This window comes from Periophthalmus magnuspinnatus, chromosome 14 (assembly GCF_009829125.3).
Source record: "Periophthalmus magnuspinnatus isolate fPerMag1 chromosome 14, fPerMag1.2.pri, whole genome shotgun sequence".
Taxonomy (NCBI): domain Eukaryota; kingdom Metazoa; phylum Chordata; class Actinopteri; order Gobiiformes; family Gobiidae; genus Periophthalmus; species Periophthalmus magnuspinnatus.
In genome coordinates, this window is record NC_047139.1 from 21,407,126 (window position 1) to 21,428,370 (window position 21,245).

Consider the following 21,245-nt stretch of genomic DNA (forward strand, 5'->3'; position numbering starts at 1 on the left):
CTAGGGTTGGCTCGACAATAATTGTTTGTGTGACATTTAATATAATCGTGATAATCTTCAACAAAGATAATCGCCATTATAATACTAGAATGTGCAAAACAAACCTATCCATAACCTTATCCATAATGTTTTCCTATAGATTGTAGTTGTTTTCACGTAGAACAAAGTACAGTGATATAAAATGTTTAAACATGGAACTTATTCATAATATTAAAATTATACTTATTCATATCCATAACTTTTTCTAAACTGCAGCTTTAATAGTTATTGTGATATAATCGTTATTTGCAGTTATTTTGGCCATGATAATCGTGACATCTATATATCACGTGTACCCTTTCTTTGCACATTATACTAAAACTAACTACTAACTAACTTAATGTTCCATTGAACTACTTAAACTATGAGTTTACTGTGATTATCCTGTGTTAAGCTTATAAATTCATTTCAATATTATCGTTTATTGTGATATTTTCTGAATCAATATCTCGCACTTCAAACTTTGATATCGTGACAGGCCTATTGACACCAAATTTTAACATTGTCCCATGCCTTCTGGTAACTTGGGCAGTACCTAGAGAAGTAAAGAAGAAAGTGAGTGTTATTATTACAGGCCTAGGTGTTTGTAATTAGAAACACCTGGCTGTAATCAAGGCAGTCATGTGTTATGTCACGTAGTACTTGAAATTGCTGACCACAAAAGAGTTGGTTTAGTATTTAGTTCTACTGTAAGTCTAAATCATGTTCTTTTTATAGTTGAAGTGTATTACATATAATATATAACAAAAAAAATCAAAACAACATAAACGGTGAGATGGACCATAAAATATTTACATAAAAACACTTGCATATTTAGACATTTACAGAGAAGTATAAACAAAAACTGTTCCACTCCCTTTCACATGCAGCATTGTCCATGATCTAGGTCATGTCATATTCTTAAGAATGATCTGAGCTTCATTAAACTTGTTAAAATGTATTTTGACCTTTTGACATTCAAGATACAGGAAATAACAACACCTTTAACTGTGTATATTACTCACTTTGAATAATGCAAATTCAACTAAGGGAGAAGTAAGAGTCCTAAATTATTCATTGTAAACTTTGTGAATAGACCTTTAAGGAGCATGGTGTGTTCAAGGTCCACCTCGTCATCCTGATGCACCAGTTTTAAACCGAGACGTGAATCTTGTGAGCGGCCTCATAAAGTCTGACCTCATCTGCATATCTCCTTTCCTGTCACCAAACGCCTGTACACAGCAAACTCCACACTTTACATTATTTGCACCTCATTTGACACAGCTCTTTAGTTTGCTGTTGTTTCCAGCTCCTTCCATGATGCTCACATTTAAATATGTTTTTGACAGCAGATTACATCACATTATTACTGCGAACATGCATACTCTTTTTGATCTACAATCCCCCATTCTTTAAAGAGGGAATATTATGCATGTTATAATGTTCACTCATCAAAAACATGCCTGAAGAGTTTTAGTAATCCGTGTTTGAGTAATCTAGCGATCTCCGAGGCACTATTCAAACTCGCTTTAGCAGTCTTAGCAGTACAAGTCAGTCCAATGCTCAGCCCACATGCCTACGTCACCCATGCTCCCCCATAAATATACAAAAGCGTCATACATTGTATTTGGCAATTATAGCATTTTCAAAACAGTCAAAGGTAACATGGTGATGTAAATATGTTATGTGTTAGCAGTTAATACCCCATAGATGTCTAATACCCTCTCTTTAGCCTTTATGGCCCACTGCTGCTTTCAATTTTCAACACAATTTAACCTAAATAAAGCAGGTGAGTCACTTCCAGGAGGAATTCACAACCTCTCATTATTACAGTGGCAGACTGCAGTCTCGGCTGGATAAAGATTAAGACAATATGGGCAGATGTCCTTTAAATGGCTATTTGAACCCCAATTGGTTCTTCCTACTTGTGCCATAAAATTGAACAAATCGAATTTAACAAGGCGTAGATGGTGCTGGTCTAGATCCAAAAGTGAATCCCCTCTACGTACTCTGATATCTTGGGTACTTAATTCTCTTTGTCATTCTCCTCCCTGTAAATGTGAACCATGTGTATGTGACCAGACTAGCTGCAAGTTCTTCAGATTCCAAGTTAACCATTTTTACAGGGTAATCATTGTTTTAAACTGTAGTGAGTAGTCTGTCATTACTATAAAGTGGAAATTGGATTACAGTTTAAACAATTAGGCCAAGCACTGTTTTAAACCAAGTCTGATTTCACTCTGCATGGTACATAGATAATGCAAGTAGGCATGGGAACATAATGAAATTGTGATAAATAGTGCTTACAGTTTAAACTTTATATTAAGACAATCAGCTGGTAGAAGGGCAATTATCTTTTTTGGCGATTATCACGATTATACAAAATGTGTGGCCAAACCTCGTTGCGAGGCCAGGCCTGTTCAGTACTTTGATGGGAATACCAGGTGCCACAGTGGGGCAGTAGTTGCAAAACTGTTGTTGAGTCCTTGGGCAAGACACTTTACCCATAGTGCCTAATCTGTGTGTTGGTGGTGGTCGGAGGGGCCAATGGTGCAGATTGGCAGCCTCGCATCGGTCAGTCTGCTCCAGGGCAACTGTGGCTACAAAAGTTGCTTACCACCACCGGGTATGGAATGAATGAATAATGCATGAAATTGTAAAGCGACTTTGAGGATCTGGAAAAGCTCTATATAAGACTAATGCATTATTACCGTTATTAAAATCTACATTGAACAATTATTACTACAGTAGCAGTAGAGTGTTTGTCCACTGATCCGAAGATTGGCAGTGCAAGTCCAGCTCCCACAGATGAATGCTGTCGTTGTGTCCTTGGGCAAGACATTTAACCCCTCACCCCCAGCGTCTGCGTGTTCCGGTGAATGAATGTGTGTGTAAATGGGTGGGTTGTTCATTAATGTTTTTCATTTATCTTCATTTATACATGGAGACCCAATGAGAGCACTCCTTTTCATAGGTGCTCTGTTCAGATAACTGCATAAGTCCATTTAAAACATTCAAAACAGGAGCAGGTGTGATTACAAAGGTTTGTCGCCATATTATTAAAGTGCACTAGTGGCACTAAAGTATCCAGTTCTCTATGTCCTTGAATTATATTCCATGTTTGGGAAGCAAAATAGCCAAAAGCTTTTTTTTTCCATTTCAGTTGCCAGTTTTTAGACTTATACAATCATGCGATCTTGTAAAGCACTGTGAGTGCCTTAAAGGTGGAAAAACGCTATAAAAAATGTGCGATTCAATATTTTTCATTGCTTTAAACATTATTACTGCTTATTGTCTCATCCCTACTTTTAAGTGTGTCGCTTATCCAGCTCGTAAAACAACACAACACATTTTATAGGAACAGAAAATGATCCAACGCAGTTTTTTTCTCAGGTGTAAACATTGCTTTGCTTTGAGCTGTCAGGTTAGGGGGGCGCTCATTACACTACAGAGTCAGCCCTCCCACTGTTTGCGCTGGGCTCATAAAACAGTCAACAAGTTAAACATACACTTGTGCCTCACTGAACCTCCAACATAATGAAATGCCATTCAGGGCTGCCTTCTCATTTGCACTTTACATTTGCAGATGCTCCTACTCTGCTTACTTACAACGTTCTTTAATAGAACTCACTACACAAACAGCGACAGAATTAACAAACATGATCCAATGTAAAATGGACTTAAGTTTAATGCTTTTGCAAAGTTGTTTTCACAGACTTTAATTAAGGAAGTGTCACTGGGGAAGATGTGGACTGTAATGGAAAACCTCATTGTTTTTGTTTTGTTAGGCGCGGAGTGCAGAAATTCCCGAGCTGCGGTCCGAACCCCTCATGCGATCTTGCAGCAGCAGTACGGCAAGCATGAAAGTCAAAAATGTCAAGAAGTGAGTACCTGCTGTCCTCTGTGTAAACTTGACCCATCTGTTTTATCACTGTTAAAGGGCCTCTCCCTGATTTTGAACCATGAGTCAGGATTGTGTCTTAGTCTGAACTTTTAACTTAGTAGGGTTGTCAGAAGTATAGAAAATCATTGAGCAAGTATCAATACTAAAAACCTTTCCTGAATAGCCTTTGAATGACCTTGAGCTGTATCAGAACACTTATAAGTCCACATAGAGTAGTATACACCCATGGACCACTATGGAACCTACCTGGACACTGAGGGATTACACAGATATAAGGCCACATGGGAATATAAAAGAAAATACTACCATTTAATGTTTTTTAATTCTATTGTCTAAGAGAAAGTGTTTCTATTATCATCGTAGTATCGGAATTACTATTGGAGCATCAAATATGTTCCTTAGTATTGAAATGGAGTTTAAAATTTTAGTATTATAACAACAGTACTTAGTCTTTTCTTCCATTTGAATATTGCACCGCGGCACAGAAACAACAGTCTGAGATAGTGTGGTTGTTTACCTATAGTTCTCAGATTTCCTCCTACTTTAAGCTTTTTAGTCACTACCGATAATGCTCCACGGAATCAAATGTCTGGGATAGGGTCAGGCAGTTGTTGCTCATGATTCTTAGTAAAATACGCATTACTGTATAAAAATAGGTGGCCCTTTTTGTAGCTTTCGTATTAGTTATTAAATAAGAAAATGCTATGTAACATGGTTGTATTGTATTTCACATTCTCTTTATTTGATATTTAGCTGCTTTTACTATAAAGTGCACAATGTAAAGAGCATTTATCTTGAATAAATGAAACTCAGAAACAGGCCCTTTAACACACAGTTTATCGCCTGTGCTTCCTGCCTCAGCTCCTCTCATTCTCTCAGTCTATTTCTGTGTCTTCTCCATCCCTCGCTTTCTCCCTCTGCTTACACTGCACTCTGCCTCCTCGCCTCGTCATCCTCACTTGGAGGCGTTATCTTGAGCGGAACATAAGGTGATAACCAAACTGTGTCTTGTGTCTTATGTTTCAGGCTCAATTTTACCAAGGGACACTTTCCCAAACTGGCAGAGTGCGCCCACTTCCACTATGAAAATGTGGACTTTGGCACAATCCAGGTAAAGACCTCTTCTCAGCCCACATCTGCTCATGTCCCTGTCACAAGTGCTTTTTTGGACTGTTTTTGATAAAAGGGACACCTTTTATGGCTGGTCTTGGTTCTTAGAGTGAGGGGTACAGTGTGTGTTAGATACTGGAAACCTCTTAAAGGTGCTCTATGCAACTTTTTTGGTGGATGGTTAGGTACCTGTTTATCTCCATGGACATAAACCTGGAATATTCCACAGAATAGTAAGTGTATCTATCTTGCGTTTATTTCATACCAGGTGTTTTTATTGCTCAAAAATACCTTGAAAACCATGCAATCTTTCCAAGAGTGGGTCTCCTCTGCACAGATCTGACCTGTAACTTGACCTGCTGGCATCACCTGCTCTCCTCAGTGGGAATGGATAAGTTAATAACATACTGTAGATAACTCCAGAAAACCAATGACCAATCTCCATGGAGACAAACAGGTGGTGTGCTCCCCACCGGAAAGGTTACACAGTGCATCTTTAAGTTTTTTGTGTATTTATTATCTAATTAGTTTCACAAGTGGTAGTTTTTTCCCACCAACATAAAAAATAATTTTGCAATTGCACATTTTGACTCTTCTGCTTTTTTACTTAAAGCCAGACAGATATACGAGTTAAGCATTTTTAAATACCAGATTGTAGGTCCAAGTTATATTAATAACAAGACTCATTCAAATAACAAGACTCTTTTGCATTTTTGACACCACATGAGATGTTGTGGATTTAAAACCCTCAGAATTTCCAGTCTATTCCAGGCAGCAGGTACAAGGAGCAACTCTGATGTGCAAACTTACAACCTTATACATCTGTTGTTTTATTGAGTGACACATTTGTAGTTGCTCTTATGTAGCTAAAATCTTTGAGAAAATATGTTTAAAATTTTTTACACAACAGATTTTATTCAGTTCTAAATTCTAAAAGTAGATATCACACACCCTGTCCCTGACCTTTATCTTACAAACTTCTATAAAAGTGCCTTTCTGTCCAAGTACGTCACTCTTAAAACTTTGGTGATGTTCCCACTCTTTATTTTTTGCTTTTTGTTCTTGACTGAAATAGAAATAGTTCTCAGAGACATAAACATGACTCGGATGACGTCAAACAGGCTCCCTTGTTGCTGAAAATGGCTGGTGATTAGCATTTGTTTGATAGCGTCCTCTTGGATCTCTACAGTTACAGTGCATCCCCATCATTCATGCTTTGAATTAAACAGGCTTTGACACGGTGTTCTTTGAAACCGCGAGATCGAATAAATGTGAAATTACCCCTGTCAGGAAGACGCTGCATAAAAGCCATCTGAAAGTGTTCTCAAATTGCACCTCCACTTTGAATTTGCCATTATGGTAAGAAACCAGCAGGGGTCAGCATGCATCTAGGTTTATTATCATGAGGATATGGGCTCCCTTTCCCCTCACACTTCAAGATTGTTCAATTATATAACTCACGTTTCACTTATAAACTCAAATATTGTCTGAAATGATTAGCCTTTCTTGTTATGACAGCTGCACAGTGTTATTTCCCATGCTTTACAAATAGTGAGTTTTTGTTTTGCTTGGATGTCGACTCCTCTCTGGTTTAAGTCCTCATCATGGCGTCCTATAGCTTAAACTCACGTCTGCTTTGTGTGTCTCGTGATTAATTATTTAGTATTTGTTCCTCGTGTCACTCAGTAGATTTTCGCTCTAATCTTCTGTCAACCCGAACATGTTTACTTGTCTAATAAACTGGATCAGTGCTAAATGAATGTGATGTGATTGAAGCTGTATTGGATTTCAGTGGTGTAAGTCTGCCAGTTCCATTCATATCTCTACTGCTATAGGTTTCGTTGTAAAATTTGATGAAGTCATTATTTCAGATGCAGGGTTGGGGACTGTATAACTCTGGGAGAATATAGTCTATAGAGGTTCATTTGGTTTTCCGATTCTTTTTTCAGACCAAAGTTTAGTTTGTTTTCATGGCTGACAGTTTGGACTGCTCAGTAGCGGTCTTCCTCAGAGTGATCACGAGATGTTGCTGTGACGTGTCTGGTCAGCTGATATTAAGCAGGTCTTCGCACTGTCTTCATACCTGGGGAGGCAGGATGACAGCGCCATCTGCAGTCTGACTTCTTCTTAGATGAAACAATTTTTTGGGGGGGTTCAGTATTTATCGTGTGCATATTTTTGCACTACTGGGAATTTTTTGGTTGTTTTTTGGCGATATTATAAGATTTATAATGTCGAGGGTTGAATAAAAATGTATTACTCATTACAGATGCAAACCAGAGTTGTTTATTTGTTTCAGCTCGAGACTTTTAAACAGTGTTGTAAATTTAGAATAGTTATTGTGGTTTAAATCTGCTCTTGGGTTATTGTGTCAGTGGCATGAACTAGTTTCAATATTATCATTTATCGTCTATATTTACTTCAGCAGTATATCGCTCTTCAAAATTTGTTATTGTGACAGGCCTAGGTGTGTGAGAGTAAAAAGGCCCCCTCGTCTCAGTTTAAAGTCAGAGAAAGGTTTCTTTGAGTCTGGCTCCACAAATTTCCGTTTTATAATCTAATGGTTTAAAGTACTTTAGCTTCAGAAAGTGGTGCCATTTTTCATCACTGTTGTAAGCTAGTGTAAAAATATTTCCCTTTTGTTTATTTATGTATACAGTAGGGCTGGGCAAGTGATAAAATTTTAATAGAGATTGAAGTTCAATCATTTCTAATTCTCTGTCAATAAAAGCATGTAGTTTGAAGCAGGGTTCAGACTTTGCAGGAGTGCTGTGTTTAAAGAAACTATGTAAGATTTTGAATGTGAATTTTGGGTGGTTCTGAGGTTTCACATGAAGGATGGCCTTTTCATATACTGAGAATGTATGTGTTCTCTATCTGCAGGTTAAGGCTCTAGCAAATAGTGACAGGTTCAGTTGTGATTGTAGTTCCTTTGTTCAAACTGTAAGAGCGCAGGCCACATACAGTTTGCTTAAAAATCTCGTTTATGTTCTCCAAATTAATACTGAAAACCATTTGTATTTGTATTCTGTGGAAGACAAAATAAATGCAGAAGAATCAAGGATATTTTTGTCACCCAGCCCTAGTTGTAGTACTGTCATGATACTAAAATGTCAAACTCTTGATACTTGGTACAGATTCAGATACTATGATAATAATAAAACACTCTTTATTTAGGCATGTGATTTCAACATTAAATGGTAGTATTTTCTTTTATATTCCCAAGTGGCCTTATTTCTGTGATCCTTCAGTCGTCCAGGTAGTTCCACAGTGGTCCATTGGTGTATATTAGTCTATGTGGTCTTATACTTGTATTTGTTGTTTACTAAAATAAAGTAAAATAATACAATAAAATTGGTCCAAATGTTTCATGTAGCTGTTGTTTATCCCTTGTGTAACTCCAGAACAACTTTGTATCAATAACAATTCAGACATTATGAGACTTTCTAGGCCAACTACAAACAGTGAATAGTCTTATTACATTGATTTATTGGTCCAACCAGATATCAGCTGAACCAATATTTTGGAAGCTAATATCCAATCCAGCAAATTTTTCAGTATTGGCACCGATATCCAGTACCAGTATCATATCGGTGCATCCCTATCAATTAATATCTTATTTTTGATACATTCGGCAGCCCTGTCTAGTTGGTAATATCTGCTATTGTGATTTCAGATTTAAGAGCGAGATTAGAGCTCAGGTTGATCGTGGCACGTGGCCTTCAGCTAGAAGGAAAGAGACTTATTCTTTCATTTCCACTATAAAAAACCTGCCAGAGGAGAGTGTGAGTCAGCACAGGGCTCTGTTATGGAAACATTAGGTCCTCATTGTCACAAAATGCCAGAGAGAAATGTTGAATTGGACTGTATTTCCAAGGCAGTTCTCGGTTCTTTTTACTTCGGAGCGAGTTCCACTTAGAAGCTTTTGTGATGGGGACATTTGTCAAAATTATTCAAATTGCGTTTTGCACAAGGCCAGAATGACTCAGCACTTGGGATAGTGTCTAAACTCCATACACACACAGATATAATGGAGTGGGTTGAATTTATGATTATTTAGATTTAAAGCAAGTACATAGAAATATGCCACAAACCATAAATTATGTTACTGTAACTGAATAGATTAAAGGGCCCATGTTACACTATTTTCTGATCTATGTTATAATGTTGTTTCCTCTTCACAAACATATTTGGAGTTGTGTTTTGTTTCATTCACATGTTTTAACAAAACACTGCTTATTTAGGTGGAGCTTTTCTCCCAAATGGAAAACACTCCACCTTGTGATGTCATGTGGTAATACAGGAAGTGCTCCACTGTGTGTTAAACTCCATACACCGTCACTAGAATCATTTGGTTAATTTCTGCCCTGGAATGGCCAAGGTTAGAGGTAGCTGTTAACTTGAAAACTACTACTTGATGACAAGGTGAAGCACAGCATTTTGAGCTTTGGAGATGTAGACAGACTATTAATAAAGAATTACTCAAACATATGTGAACCAGAGCACACTGTTTTTGATGAGGTAACAGCATTATAACATGGCTTAAAGCTCACAACTGTCAATTTGGCATAATTTAAGTACTTTTTTGAGCACATTTTAAAATCTGCACTTGTAATTTAGTATAATTCTAGCCATGTAATTGTAATTAGCCAGATTTAAAATGATGAGTTTCTGACTACAGCACAAGTCCTATGTGTCCTTGTGCAAGTCTCTCGCTGTTGTCGCTGCTCCTGTCTGTATCCACAAACAGACGGTACTGCATCACCTGCTCCGATCAGCCAGAGCTCAGAGAATATGCAGATTGTGGTTCAGAACAACTTAATTCAGCTTTAAATTCATCTTCATAAATTATGCAAAATTGATTCTTCTGTGCTTTAAGCCATGTTATAATGTTGTTACCTCCTCAAAAACAGACTTGGAATTGTGTTTTGTTTCATTCCCACATCTTTGAGTAACCTTTATCATTAGTCTGTCCACATCTCCTAAGCTCTGTTCCACGTTGTGATGCCATGAAGTGGTAGTTTTCAAGTTAACAGCTCCTTTTACCTTTAGTTCAGTAGAGATGGGCAATTCCAGGACTGAAATGAACCAAATGATTCTAATGAAGGTGTATGGAGTTGCAAAACACAGTGGAGCACTTCCTGTATTACCACATGACATCACAAGGTGGAACAGAGTGTTTTCTATTTGAGAGAAGAATATACACGGTTTGTGTGTTAAACATGTGTGAATGAAACGACACAAAACTCCAGGTCTGTTTGTGATGAAGAAACAAAACAGTATTATAACACAGATCAGAAAATGTGTAATCTGGGTCTTTTAAACAGTCTAATTAATCAATCTATATCACTGCTAAAATAGTGTAAAAAGTAACTAGTACTTTTAATTGTAACTGAGTGCATATTTTACCATGTAACTGTGCTTTTCCTTGAGCACACATTTTCAGCCAACATAATCCCATGACTAAAAGTAGTTTTTGCTTTGTGGGTTTTTAATATTTCTCTCTTAACAATATCTAAAAGCTTTTGTTGACCTATTTAATGATTTCTGCTCTGAATTCCAGTGGCAGTTGTTTCCATTTTTACCTTGAAGGCTAAAATGGTTCTTGCTCCATTTAATTGCAATTGCAGGATTAGAAAAGGTTTTATAGTTAAAGCGTGTCATTTATTGATTAACTTAATACGATGATTTCATACAGGCTTTTACATTTCATGCAGTATTTGGGCACATTTATTACTTTAGTTCTAGTCCCTCTGGAAACGGGGGAAAGACGTGCTGCTTTTCAACTGTTTATATCCATGTCAAGTTCCTTAACATTTCGGGCTCTTTCATTTGAAAATGTTTTAATGACAATAGCTCACAGGGCTGTAATTTGAGTTCCCCAACACAGCATGTTTGAAAGGAACTATGGAAAGAATAAGACATAATGATAAGTTGTTGATCACACCATCGGCTGCCAGTGCATACCTCTGCCTAGAGCCAACAATTTGAATCTTATACCGTTTTAGTAAAGTTTCTTCTGTGTGAGATAACCATATGCAGTACAGAACATTGTTTTTCATGACACAATAAACTGGCTAATTACATAAAGTTTTTGTTCTGTTCATAAAGAGGGACTATTCTTAGCTCTGAAAACCCGACACTCTTCAAACAGAACATCACCTGATTGTTGCTGTTAATCATTCTATTCACACTGGCACGTGCGCAAGCTCTGCCTGGTTGTGTATATCTGAAACAGTTTGCAAAGATTTGGACTTTTTCATGTAATGGTTTTCTTTGCTGGAGGGACTGTGTCTCTCAGCTGACCTGGGAACACCTTGGGGTTCCAGTGGAGGAGCTGGAGAAAGTGTCTGGGGTGCGGGAAGTCTGGGAGTCCCTGCTTAGACTGCTTCACCTGCAACTCGGTCCTGGATAAGAGGAAGAAAATAGATGTATGGATATGTGGTTTTCTTTGTTTTCAGGACTATTTAAATTGTAGATTCTCAGTGAAGACATCTTGGAATATAGTATACAAAATGTGTGAAATATCTCGAAACATGTTTATATTTTAGACTTTTCAAAATAGCCTTTATCCTTTGTTTTGATCAATCCTTTGCACACCACACTCATGTCATTCTACTAATGAACTCTGATAAGTACATAAGTCTATATATCTCTGCTGCAAGATTAACCAAATTGAAATTGCATTTAAATGGATATAACAAAGGCTGGAAGTACCATCAATTTCTCCAAAAACAACAAAACATCTTATTCTGCATAAAAACATCAAAGTATAGTGTAGATCTGTACAAACATTTTCTGAAATGTTATTCTTCTATTAGTTTGTCAGTTCATATTTCAGTGTTTTTGTCAATTCTTCTGTTTAAAATCTGAATTTAGAACAGAATCCCACTATTAAAAATCACAAATCTAATGCCAGAGCTTGTCAGAGAAATTTTCCTCCAAATCGTTCAGCCCTACAGCTCTTTCATTTGATGACTCCAGTTTGTATCTACAACACAAATTAACACAAAAACAACTGAATGTAAAGGTGTGTTTTAATTAGTAAGTATTTTATTTATTTTTGTATTAGTAGAGGTTTCATCTATCTTGTTTTGGTTGGAATTTGGTTAATTTTGGAGTTCAACTGAGTGTGCTGACATAATTGTTGAGTATTTGAGGCTGGTCCCTACATTTTCCTCAATCTCTACACATCCAAGTAGCACTCCCGACCCTTCTTTTTTGCATAATTGTTTAGCTTTCATGTTATTTATTATTTTGGTGATGGGTGACAAGCGGTAAACACGTTGGCCCTACTTGGTTTTGAACAGCAAAATGTTCTTTGCTTTTCTCTTCAGATGTGAGGAGGGACACTTAAACTTTGACGTTGTGTATCTTGGAAACTAGTTGCCCCAGCATATTTACTCCATCTCTTGAGTATTTTCAGTCTGACAGTTTGAAGCCACTTGTCCTTCGGCCCCTGCTCTGCTTGGTACCACTCCAGCGTTCCTTATACCAACTCTATTTCCACAGGCCACTGACTACATGAGAGACCCGCTATGCCCACGCCAACAAAACTACTTTATATTGACTTAACTGCTACTGTCCTGCTGAGTCTACTGGGCTGTTCTTCCTATGATTTTACTAAGGAATAGACTTGAGACCCCAAAGTGATTCTGACACCACAATAATAAAAACACTCTTTCTTTAGACAATATAATGTGATTTGCAACTTTAAATGGTAGTGTTTTCTTTCATATTCCTATTTTGTCTCACCATCCCACAAGTTTAGGTACAGGTCTGTTAATGTAACTCAAAAAACACCAAATATATTCCTGTACTGGCATTTATTACTACATTCATCCATCATAAAGATTTACCCAGCTAACCAGAACATCAACTTCTCAATACTTTGTAACATACCTCAGATAGCTTTGATCGTGTAATAGGTCGGGTTCACATAACTTTCAAGAATCCTCACTTAAAAATGGAGCTGGAGGACAGGTCAGAGGATTCTGTGCTGGCATTTGCTGTTTAACTGTCAGATTGCAAATGTGTTGTGTTTAATGATTAATTACTGGGCAAGCCACAAGAAACAAAAAACTGGCACAGAGTTCAACATCCATCAGTATAAATAAATAAAAGTGATCCGATACTGATATAGGATATTGGCGCCGATACTGACATTTACTGGATTCCAAATGTCAGTCCAGCCAATATCTTTGTTGGACGTATCAATCGGCGTAGTCATCTCAGAAAGTCTCATAATGTTTGAACTTTTATTTATGCAAAGCTGTTCTGTACTTACTTGGGTAAATATCAGCTACATAACAAGATCAGTTTTGTTAGTTTGTTTAAGGAAATAAATGCTGTTTTCAGTCTCTGCACTAATATCGGTTCATATTGGTTAATATCGGCCTATAGTATCGGAAGCAGTATCAGAACTGAAAAAGCTGGATCTGTGCAAAGTGGTGCCATTATTCAACTGTTTGACTTTAAGACATGAGAGTAATATTTCATCTTTCTGGACCCAAACCATAACAAATAATAAGGTTCTACATTTGTGGATTTCTATTTTCGATATTTCTTTGAAAAAACATTAATCCCCCATAGACTTGCATAGGCCCTAACCCACCATCTGAGATTATGACATCATGACATTTTAGAGCGTGAACATAACCTGTAGAAAAAAATAAGTGAAAGATAACAAAATAATTGAGTCAAGTTCAAAGCTATTCCTTTGAACTGTCTTATCCGTGACCTTATTTAAAGCTTTGTCTTCCAAGCCGGGCGAGCATAGTCTAACAGGTTGTATTAAAAATGCATCAGGACGCCGTACCTATCCACACAATAGTCTTTGTGTGTGAACAGCTTTGCAGGAGTGTCTCTACACTGATTCTCACAGCGGCTCCGCACTTTTAAAGGCTTGGTTCCTGAATTGGAGCAGATTTTGCATGTTTGTAAGTAACCATGCATGTGATGAAGATTGACAGCTCCACCACGACCACTCTTCAAGCTTTTGGTGGTTTTCAGATTCTATAATGTGATGATGTCATACTCCCAGATGGGGGCAAGAGCCAGTTTTTCCTACTGACAACATTGTCTTTTGAAGAAATATCTAAAAGGTAAGTTCACAAATGTTGAACCTGTTGAAGAATCATGCACCTTAACAATATAGATTACAGAGAATACAGATTAAGAATACAGATTATAGAAATGTGATGATGTCATACTCTCATATGGGGCAAGGGCTAATTTATAGGAAATATCCAGAAGGTAATCTCAGATGTTGAACCTGAACATAACTCACTATATTACAATACAAATCTGCAATTTCACCATATTAATTATAACTGCCCCCCACATCTGTATTAAAAATTACTGCCCTATAAATGTTGTGATGTCATCCGTAACCCAGCCATTACTCACTGCGCACTTGAGCTTAGACGATGACCAGACCAAACTCTCATTCTTTTTCACACACTCCCACTCTTCGATCTCTCTCTTTCTCTCATCACGGCCTTTACCTCCGCCCCGTGAGCTGTGCATCATGACACAATATACTGCGGCCCCACACTCCCACCTCAGCGCACACAATGGACCAGGGCAGACGCATGTAGATGAACCCCCCCCCCCCCAATCCCACCCCTGGAGGGACCCAATCCATCAACTACAGCACTATACCGCAGACGCAACGAGCCAGGCCTCTCACACAAAGCAACCGACACAAAGCAATTGATATTAGACACTTTCTCCCAGTAAACAACAGCTTATGCGCCTAGCTGGGGTAATGAGATATAAAAGGCCTGTACACGATTTCTTTCCATGTATTTTAGCTAAATTTGTCTTGCCCCAATACAGTATATGCACTACTATAGCAGTACTATATTGTATAAGCCAGTGTTTTCAACCATTTTTACGTTTGTTGTTCAAAATCTGCTGCGGCACACTCCACCAAAACATTATCAAATTATACCCAGTAGAGAAAAAACTGTAAAAAAATGTCTGGGATTTGTAATAGTGATCATTTTCTCTTTTCTTGCACTGGGTTTGCTCAGAGCACTCCAAGATGGCTAAATATTACATTAATTAACTGTGTGACTCGTTTAATTTAAATTGGATTTTTTTTCAAGGCACACCTGACAATCTCTCCCTGGCACACTGGTTGAAACTTAATGGTATTATGCAGCTCTTGGGGTCAAAATAAGTCCTCTGTGTACTGTCTGCATCTAATTTTAAAGTGTAGGTATTGTATGTTGGAAGCACACGGTCAGCATGCTAGTTGTCATTAACATTACCGTGACTTTAGCCTCTGAAAGTTGTCCATCATGCTTATAAACGAATCAAACTGAATAATTGGGATGCTTGGACTGTACAGGGTAAGTGAAGAATAACTTTGCACCACTGCAAACCGTTTAAAATGAACTAGTTCTGTTTTTAACAGGAAAAATAAGACGGTAAGAGGTAAAAATCTGGTAGAGCGCCTTTAACTTATGAGGTAGAATTCTGTCACATGTTCGCTCAGAAGACCTTGTGAGCCAGCGATGATGTAATTGCTTGATTCATTCGCCCTTGTTAAACAAAAACAAAAGCCAGCCAAAGCAAAGAAAAACAACCCACTCATTCCTTTAATTGTGTTACTGTAGACAGCCCTGAAAGATTAGGAGGATCTTTGTTAAAAATGCTACACATTTTACCTTTTAATGTACATTTTAGGAGATGCCGAGGTGAGATCATTTGAACGTTGAATATGTGGCCAAATATAAATGCAAGTTGATGCTAGAAGTAAGTGCTACTATTAAAATAGATTTTTCATTTGGCCTGTTGGCCCAGAGGCCGTGGCTACTTTCTTGATCACAAATGGTTATTCTTGGCATTGGGCGCTTTAACTTTCATTTGAAGAAGTCACTGCAAACTTAATAAGATTAAGACTATGTACTACAGCTGCAACTAAGGATTTCTTTTCTGTCTTTTTTTTCTCGACTAGACAAACGATTATGAAGACATAGTCCAATCAGGTTAATTTGGTCTTCTGATGATTCATTTTAAGAGATTCTTTTTTCAGACCAAAGTTTAGTTTCTTTTCATGCCGGAAAGTTTTGATTTCTGCTAGCGATCTTCCTCAGATTGGTCACATGATGTTGCTGTGACATGTGCAGTTAGGTGATTTATATTTAGAGAGCAGTCGACCTGTGACTGAAGGTCTGAATAGAGAAAAATTATGGATGAAAATCAGAAATTGTTTATTATATTCTGATAATGTGTTTCAGAGTTTCAAAATACAATTACAATTTTGTTAATAGTCCACTAGTTACAATTATTCAGGTTAAAGGTTCTATATTACACAAAATTGACTCTTGTGAATTTTAAGCCATGTTATAATGTTACCTCCTCAAAAACATGCCTGAAGTTGTTTTGCTTCATTCACACATGTTTCAGTAACTCTTTATTAGTCTGCCTTTCTAGTCTGTCTAGAGAAGAACACAGCCTAAATATGCGGGGTTTGTGTGTTGTGTGTTTTGTTGTTGTTTTTGATGAGGAAACATTATAACATAGATCAGAAAATAGCATAATATGGGCCCTTTAATTGTTGCTATGGTGCATATATATAGCAGCCTTATGCCCATTCACTTGACTAAAGCCACTAAAGTCATGGAGTTTAGTGACTTTACTTTTAAAACTAATGTCTGGACTAGAAATGGCTGTCATTTGTCTTGTGTTTCTTTTACTACACTGATTTATGACCTGCCCTGGTCCTGCACACATGATAGACCTCCCCTCCTCTTCCTGCTCACCTGGGGGCTGCTGGGTAAAAGCTCACTGTACTTCGTGGGAACATTGTTACTGCAGTAGAGCGCTGAAAGCTGGTTCTCAACACTTACCTTTCTGGCCTCCATAAACGCAACTAGGTCATTTTTCTACCTTCAGCTACAAAGACCCGTATATAATTTCTGGACATTTACTGAATTCGGAAATGAGATATTGTTTAAAAGTGCTCTTCTTCATGGATGCCTGGAATGTTCTATAGTATGGCATTAAACATAGCTTTCTTATCTATATATGTTGAAAAGCATGCATTCTTACTGTGAGCGGGTCCCATCTCCATAGATCTGACATGTAACTTAACCTTGTTGGCATCACCTTTTCCCATTCATAGAGATAGATACATTTAATGCCATTTTGACCACAGACAAGTGAAATTGCTGACTGAAGGCTTTTAGATTGAAGATTTACCAATAAATTTGTATTTTTCATGATAAAAATTAGAACTAGTTTATTCCGTGTGACATTTTTTTATTTAATAATGCCACTGTTCTAAAAAAAGGTCTTTTGGTTTGTGTTGGTAGAGTCTGTAGAGGGTTTACAATAATCAAAATACGATTCTGATTTTAATAGCCAGCTAGTCACAATGGTCCTGATTAATCATTGCAACCCAGCCCTGTTCGCTTTGTTAGAATTCAGTTTTAGCTTGTCTTTCACCCTCTTGACAGTGATGTAGTGCGAGGCCCCTCCCACCAAAATGTGTGAACGCACCTCAGCTCTACAGGAAGCAAATCTCAGCACATAATGGGATTTGTTTAGTGAACCCGCTCCAAGTCATGAGCTCATCCCTTTACAACGATCCGTCTGCGCGCTTAAATCCCAGTGCTACCCTCACTCCCAGAGATCCATTTTTATAGCCTTGGTAATGATTTTAGAGAACTTCCTCGTTCAGCAAAGCCCTGCAGGCATCCACACACTCCAGGCCCCTTCGGCTCCACAGAAAGACCAAAATACCGCTAAGAGCAGCATGTTACGGAAGAGCAACTTAGAACACATTATCGCCCAAGTACTTTTCATTTACTCAAGTGCAGTATAAGTAGATGTGTGGTACTCATGCTCTTATGCTAACTTAATGTATCATTCAAATGCCTCACTGGGAGAACGGACACCGTAGAAAGTACGGCAGAGCAATATAACAATCTATCATGATTTTTTTTTTTTTCCTCCTTGTTTCTTTAAAAATAAATAAAAATTCCAGGCCTGAAATGATCCAAATGATTCCAGTGAAGGTGTTTATAGTTTAAAATGATCAATATCAATGAGCTAATGTTACGGGACTCATGGACTCCATTCCTCCAGTTAGTTCAAAAGTTGTAGTGGGAAAGAGTCACCTTAAAGAAATGCCCCACAGGTTAAAGAACAACAAAGATTATGCAGACAAGGTGAAGGGCAATGGTGTAAGAACAATCTGCCTGTCCATCAAACATGTATAAAGAGAGTCTTCAAATCTATAATGTTTTCAGAGGTCAGTAACAAAAACAGTAAAAAACTTTAGTTGTTGATGGTCTGGTGTAACTAACCAGCTCCGCATGAACTTTTATCAAGTCATGTAATGAATTTACTGCTTATATTACTGATACAATTTAAATTAAGATAAACTGTAAATATAACCCAACCTCTTTCACTGCCCTTAGCTGAACCATTATGAACATTTTAAACCTTTAACTTGTACAACTCTTAATGAAATTGTTTTCCACTTAAAATCTACATCTTGCAGTTTAAACATTTTGCCTACAGACTTTTTGAAAAATGTATCTAATTGTAATGCTCCAAATATTTTACAAATAGTGAATAATTTGCTTCAATCTGGCCAGATTCCCCAAGGCTTTAAAACTGCAGCCATAAAACCTCTTCTAAAAAGCCCAGTCTAGACTCTCTGGAAATAAGTAATTGTAGACCAATATCATATCGTCCATTTTTGGGAAAAATAGAAGGCAAATCCATAACTTTGATGCAGAACAATCTCTATAATGAATTTCAGGCTGGGTTTTGTCCATCTCGCTCCACTGAGACTGAACTAATTAAAGTCTTAAATGACATACACTTAAATAATGATGCTTCCAGGATCACAGTGCTGGTGATGGTAGATCTCAGTGCTACATTTGATACGTGGATCATTACATATTGCTTGAGAGATTAAAACAGTGGGTGTGGCTCACTGGTAATGTGCTAAATTGTTTTGAGTTCTACCTACAAAACGGAGCACTATGTGTCAATTTGTAATTTTTAATCTGAGAACAAAGATCACATATGGAGTGCCACAGGGGTCCAGTCTTGGCCCACTTTTGTTTAATTTTTACATGTTGCCCCTGGCTCCAATTATGAAGCACTTTAATATCTCATACCATGTGTATGCAGATGATAGGCAACTTTATATTTCTGTATCATCCCATGACTTAAGTCCATTACAAACGCTGAGTGACTGCCTCCACCATGTCAGAGAGTGGACACATAAAAACTTTCTTCAGCTTAATTCAGACTGAAGTTATTATCTTGGACCCAAAAATGAAAGGTCAAAGATCAGTGCTTATTTGAACACTATCTTGCTACGAGTGTCAAGTCAAAAATTGGGGAATAATTGTTGATTCTGATTAAAATTCCTTTTACTAAATCCGCCTACTGCCATTTTAAAAATATAGCTCAAGTTAAACATTTTCTAACAAAGCCTGTAGGTGCTTTTATTTTTACTAAGTTGGAGTGCTGTTATAGAATTTTTACTGGTCTCTGCAAGAAATCCATAAGACAGTTTCAGCTGATCCAAAACACAGCAGCAAGAGTTATTACAAATACCAGGAGAATGGATCACATTACACTAGTTTTGCAATCTCTAGACTGGCTTCCAGTGAGCCATAGGAAGGATTTTACAATATTACTTTTGTTTTATAAGGTATTAAATAGTCATGCACCGAAATAGAGAAAGGGTCCTCAGGTCATCTGGGACAGGTCTTTGTCCTCATCTGTGGAGCATACGTCCTCAACACTTAAGATCAGCTCCAACTATAAAAGGTTTTAAATCTTGGCTAAAACCATTATTATTTCCTAGTGTTCCTAGTATTTTCCAACTTTCTGAGGGCAGAGCGGAGATTTGCTGTCAGGCCTGCTATCAACAACTAGCTTGCTAACAGGACACCAGCATTACATCCTGGCTTTTGGATGATAAAAACACTTTATAATTAGATGCAGACACCACATAGCAGTCTCGTTTTGACCTGAAAAGCTGTTTTTACAATATATCTGTACAGGGGCAAGACAACTCATAAGTTATTACATGGAAAAAATCAATCATTGTAAATTCTTATTTACAATGTCGGCCTGGGTCAAACCTTTGCTATGACAACTGCCTAAGAATGATCTAAATTCCCAGTGTTGGTGCCGGGTTAAGCCATGGCCCCTGCTGTAAATGTCCTTTGCAGCTCCAGGAAAGTCCGACTTGTTCCCGGAGAAGGCTGCCTCCGGTGTGACAAGTGGGTGAATGGGGGAACAAGGCACATTGTGAAGCACTTTTCAGTCTTAATAAGCTCAAAAAGCCAGTCCTTTTGGAATTTAGTTGATTTACTACCCTCCTATTGCACCTGAATGGTCTCCAGTCAGTCCATTATTTGAATTGTAAGCGGTACTAAGCAGAAAAAGTACCATTGTCGATATTGTCAAAGCATTTATTCATTTATCATTTTATATAGGGTTGTCAAAATTCATACTAAAACTAGTATTTGAAACTAGATACTCATTTTGTATCAATATAAAAAGAAAAAACCAGGACGGAACCAGGACGGAACCAGGACGGAACCAGGACGGAACCAGGACGGAACCAGGACGGAACCAGGACGGAACCAGGACGGAACCAGGACGGAACCAGGACTGAGCTGAGACTACACCAGGATTGAACTGAGACTGAACCAGGACTGAACCAGGAGGACTGAAACATGACTGAAGCATGCATGGCCAAATTCTACCCATAAATACTCAGGTTTTATGCCTGGTCCCATTTCCTAGACATTTCCTGACCTTCCCTCATGCGTTTGTGATAAATCGCTCTGACCTGTCGGGGTCACAGCCGAGCGTGGAGCTGAATGAACTGGGTCATCATTGGATTACAGTTTCATATTCATAAGCAGACCAGCGGCAGAGAACGATTTGATGTCATGTTTTATTCTATGTGGTGACAAGACAAACCACAAAGGTCCATAGACATTCTATACAAAATACAAATGCTTAAAAATGTTGGTGTTGCATAAAAAGTGTTTCAACAATAAAAGCACGGAAAAATCTAGTGCTTGCTATATTGAAAATCCACAATGAAGAGGTCTCTCAGTTTTGCAGTTGATGAACCTGTTTCTATTATTAAGCTGTTTTAGATCATAACAAAACAAAATGTAAAATGATTATCTATGCATGTTTATACTTGAATACT

The 21,245-nt window shown here is 37.7% G+C and overlaps 1 protein-coding gene across 3 annotated transcripts in view; it reads left to right on the plus strand.

The window, feature by feature from the left end:
* arhgap32b (Rho GTPase activating protein 32b) overlaps positions 1-21,245 on the plus strand; it is a 121,123-nt gene that overhangs the window by 47,541 nt on the left and 52,337 nt on the right. For all 3 annotated transcript variants that reach the window (XM_033977785.2, XM_055226920.1, XM_055226921.1), the window contains 2 exons: positions 3,807-3,901; positions 4,949-5,033. In XM_033977785.2, coding sequence (XP_033833676.1) covers positions 3,807-3,901; positions 4,949-5,033 — 180 coding nt within the window. The remainder of the gene's footprint in view (positions 1-3,806; positions 3,902-4,948; positions 5,034-21,245) is intronic.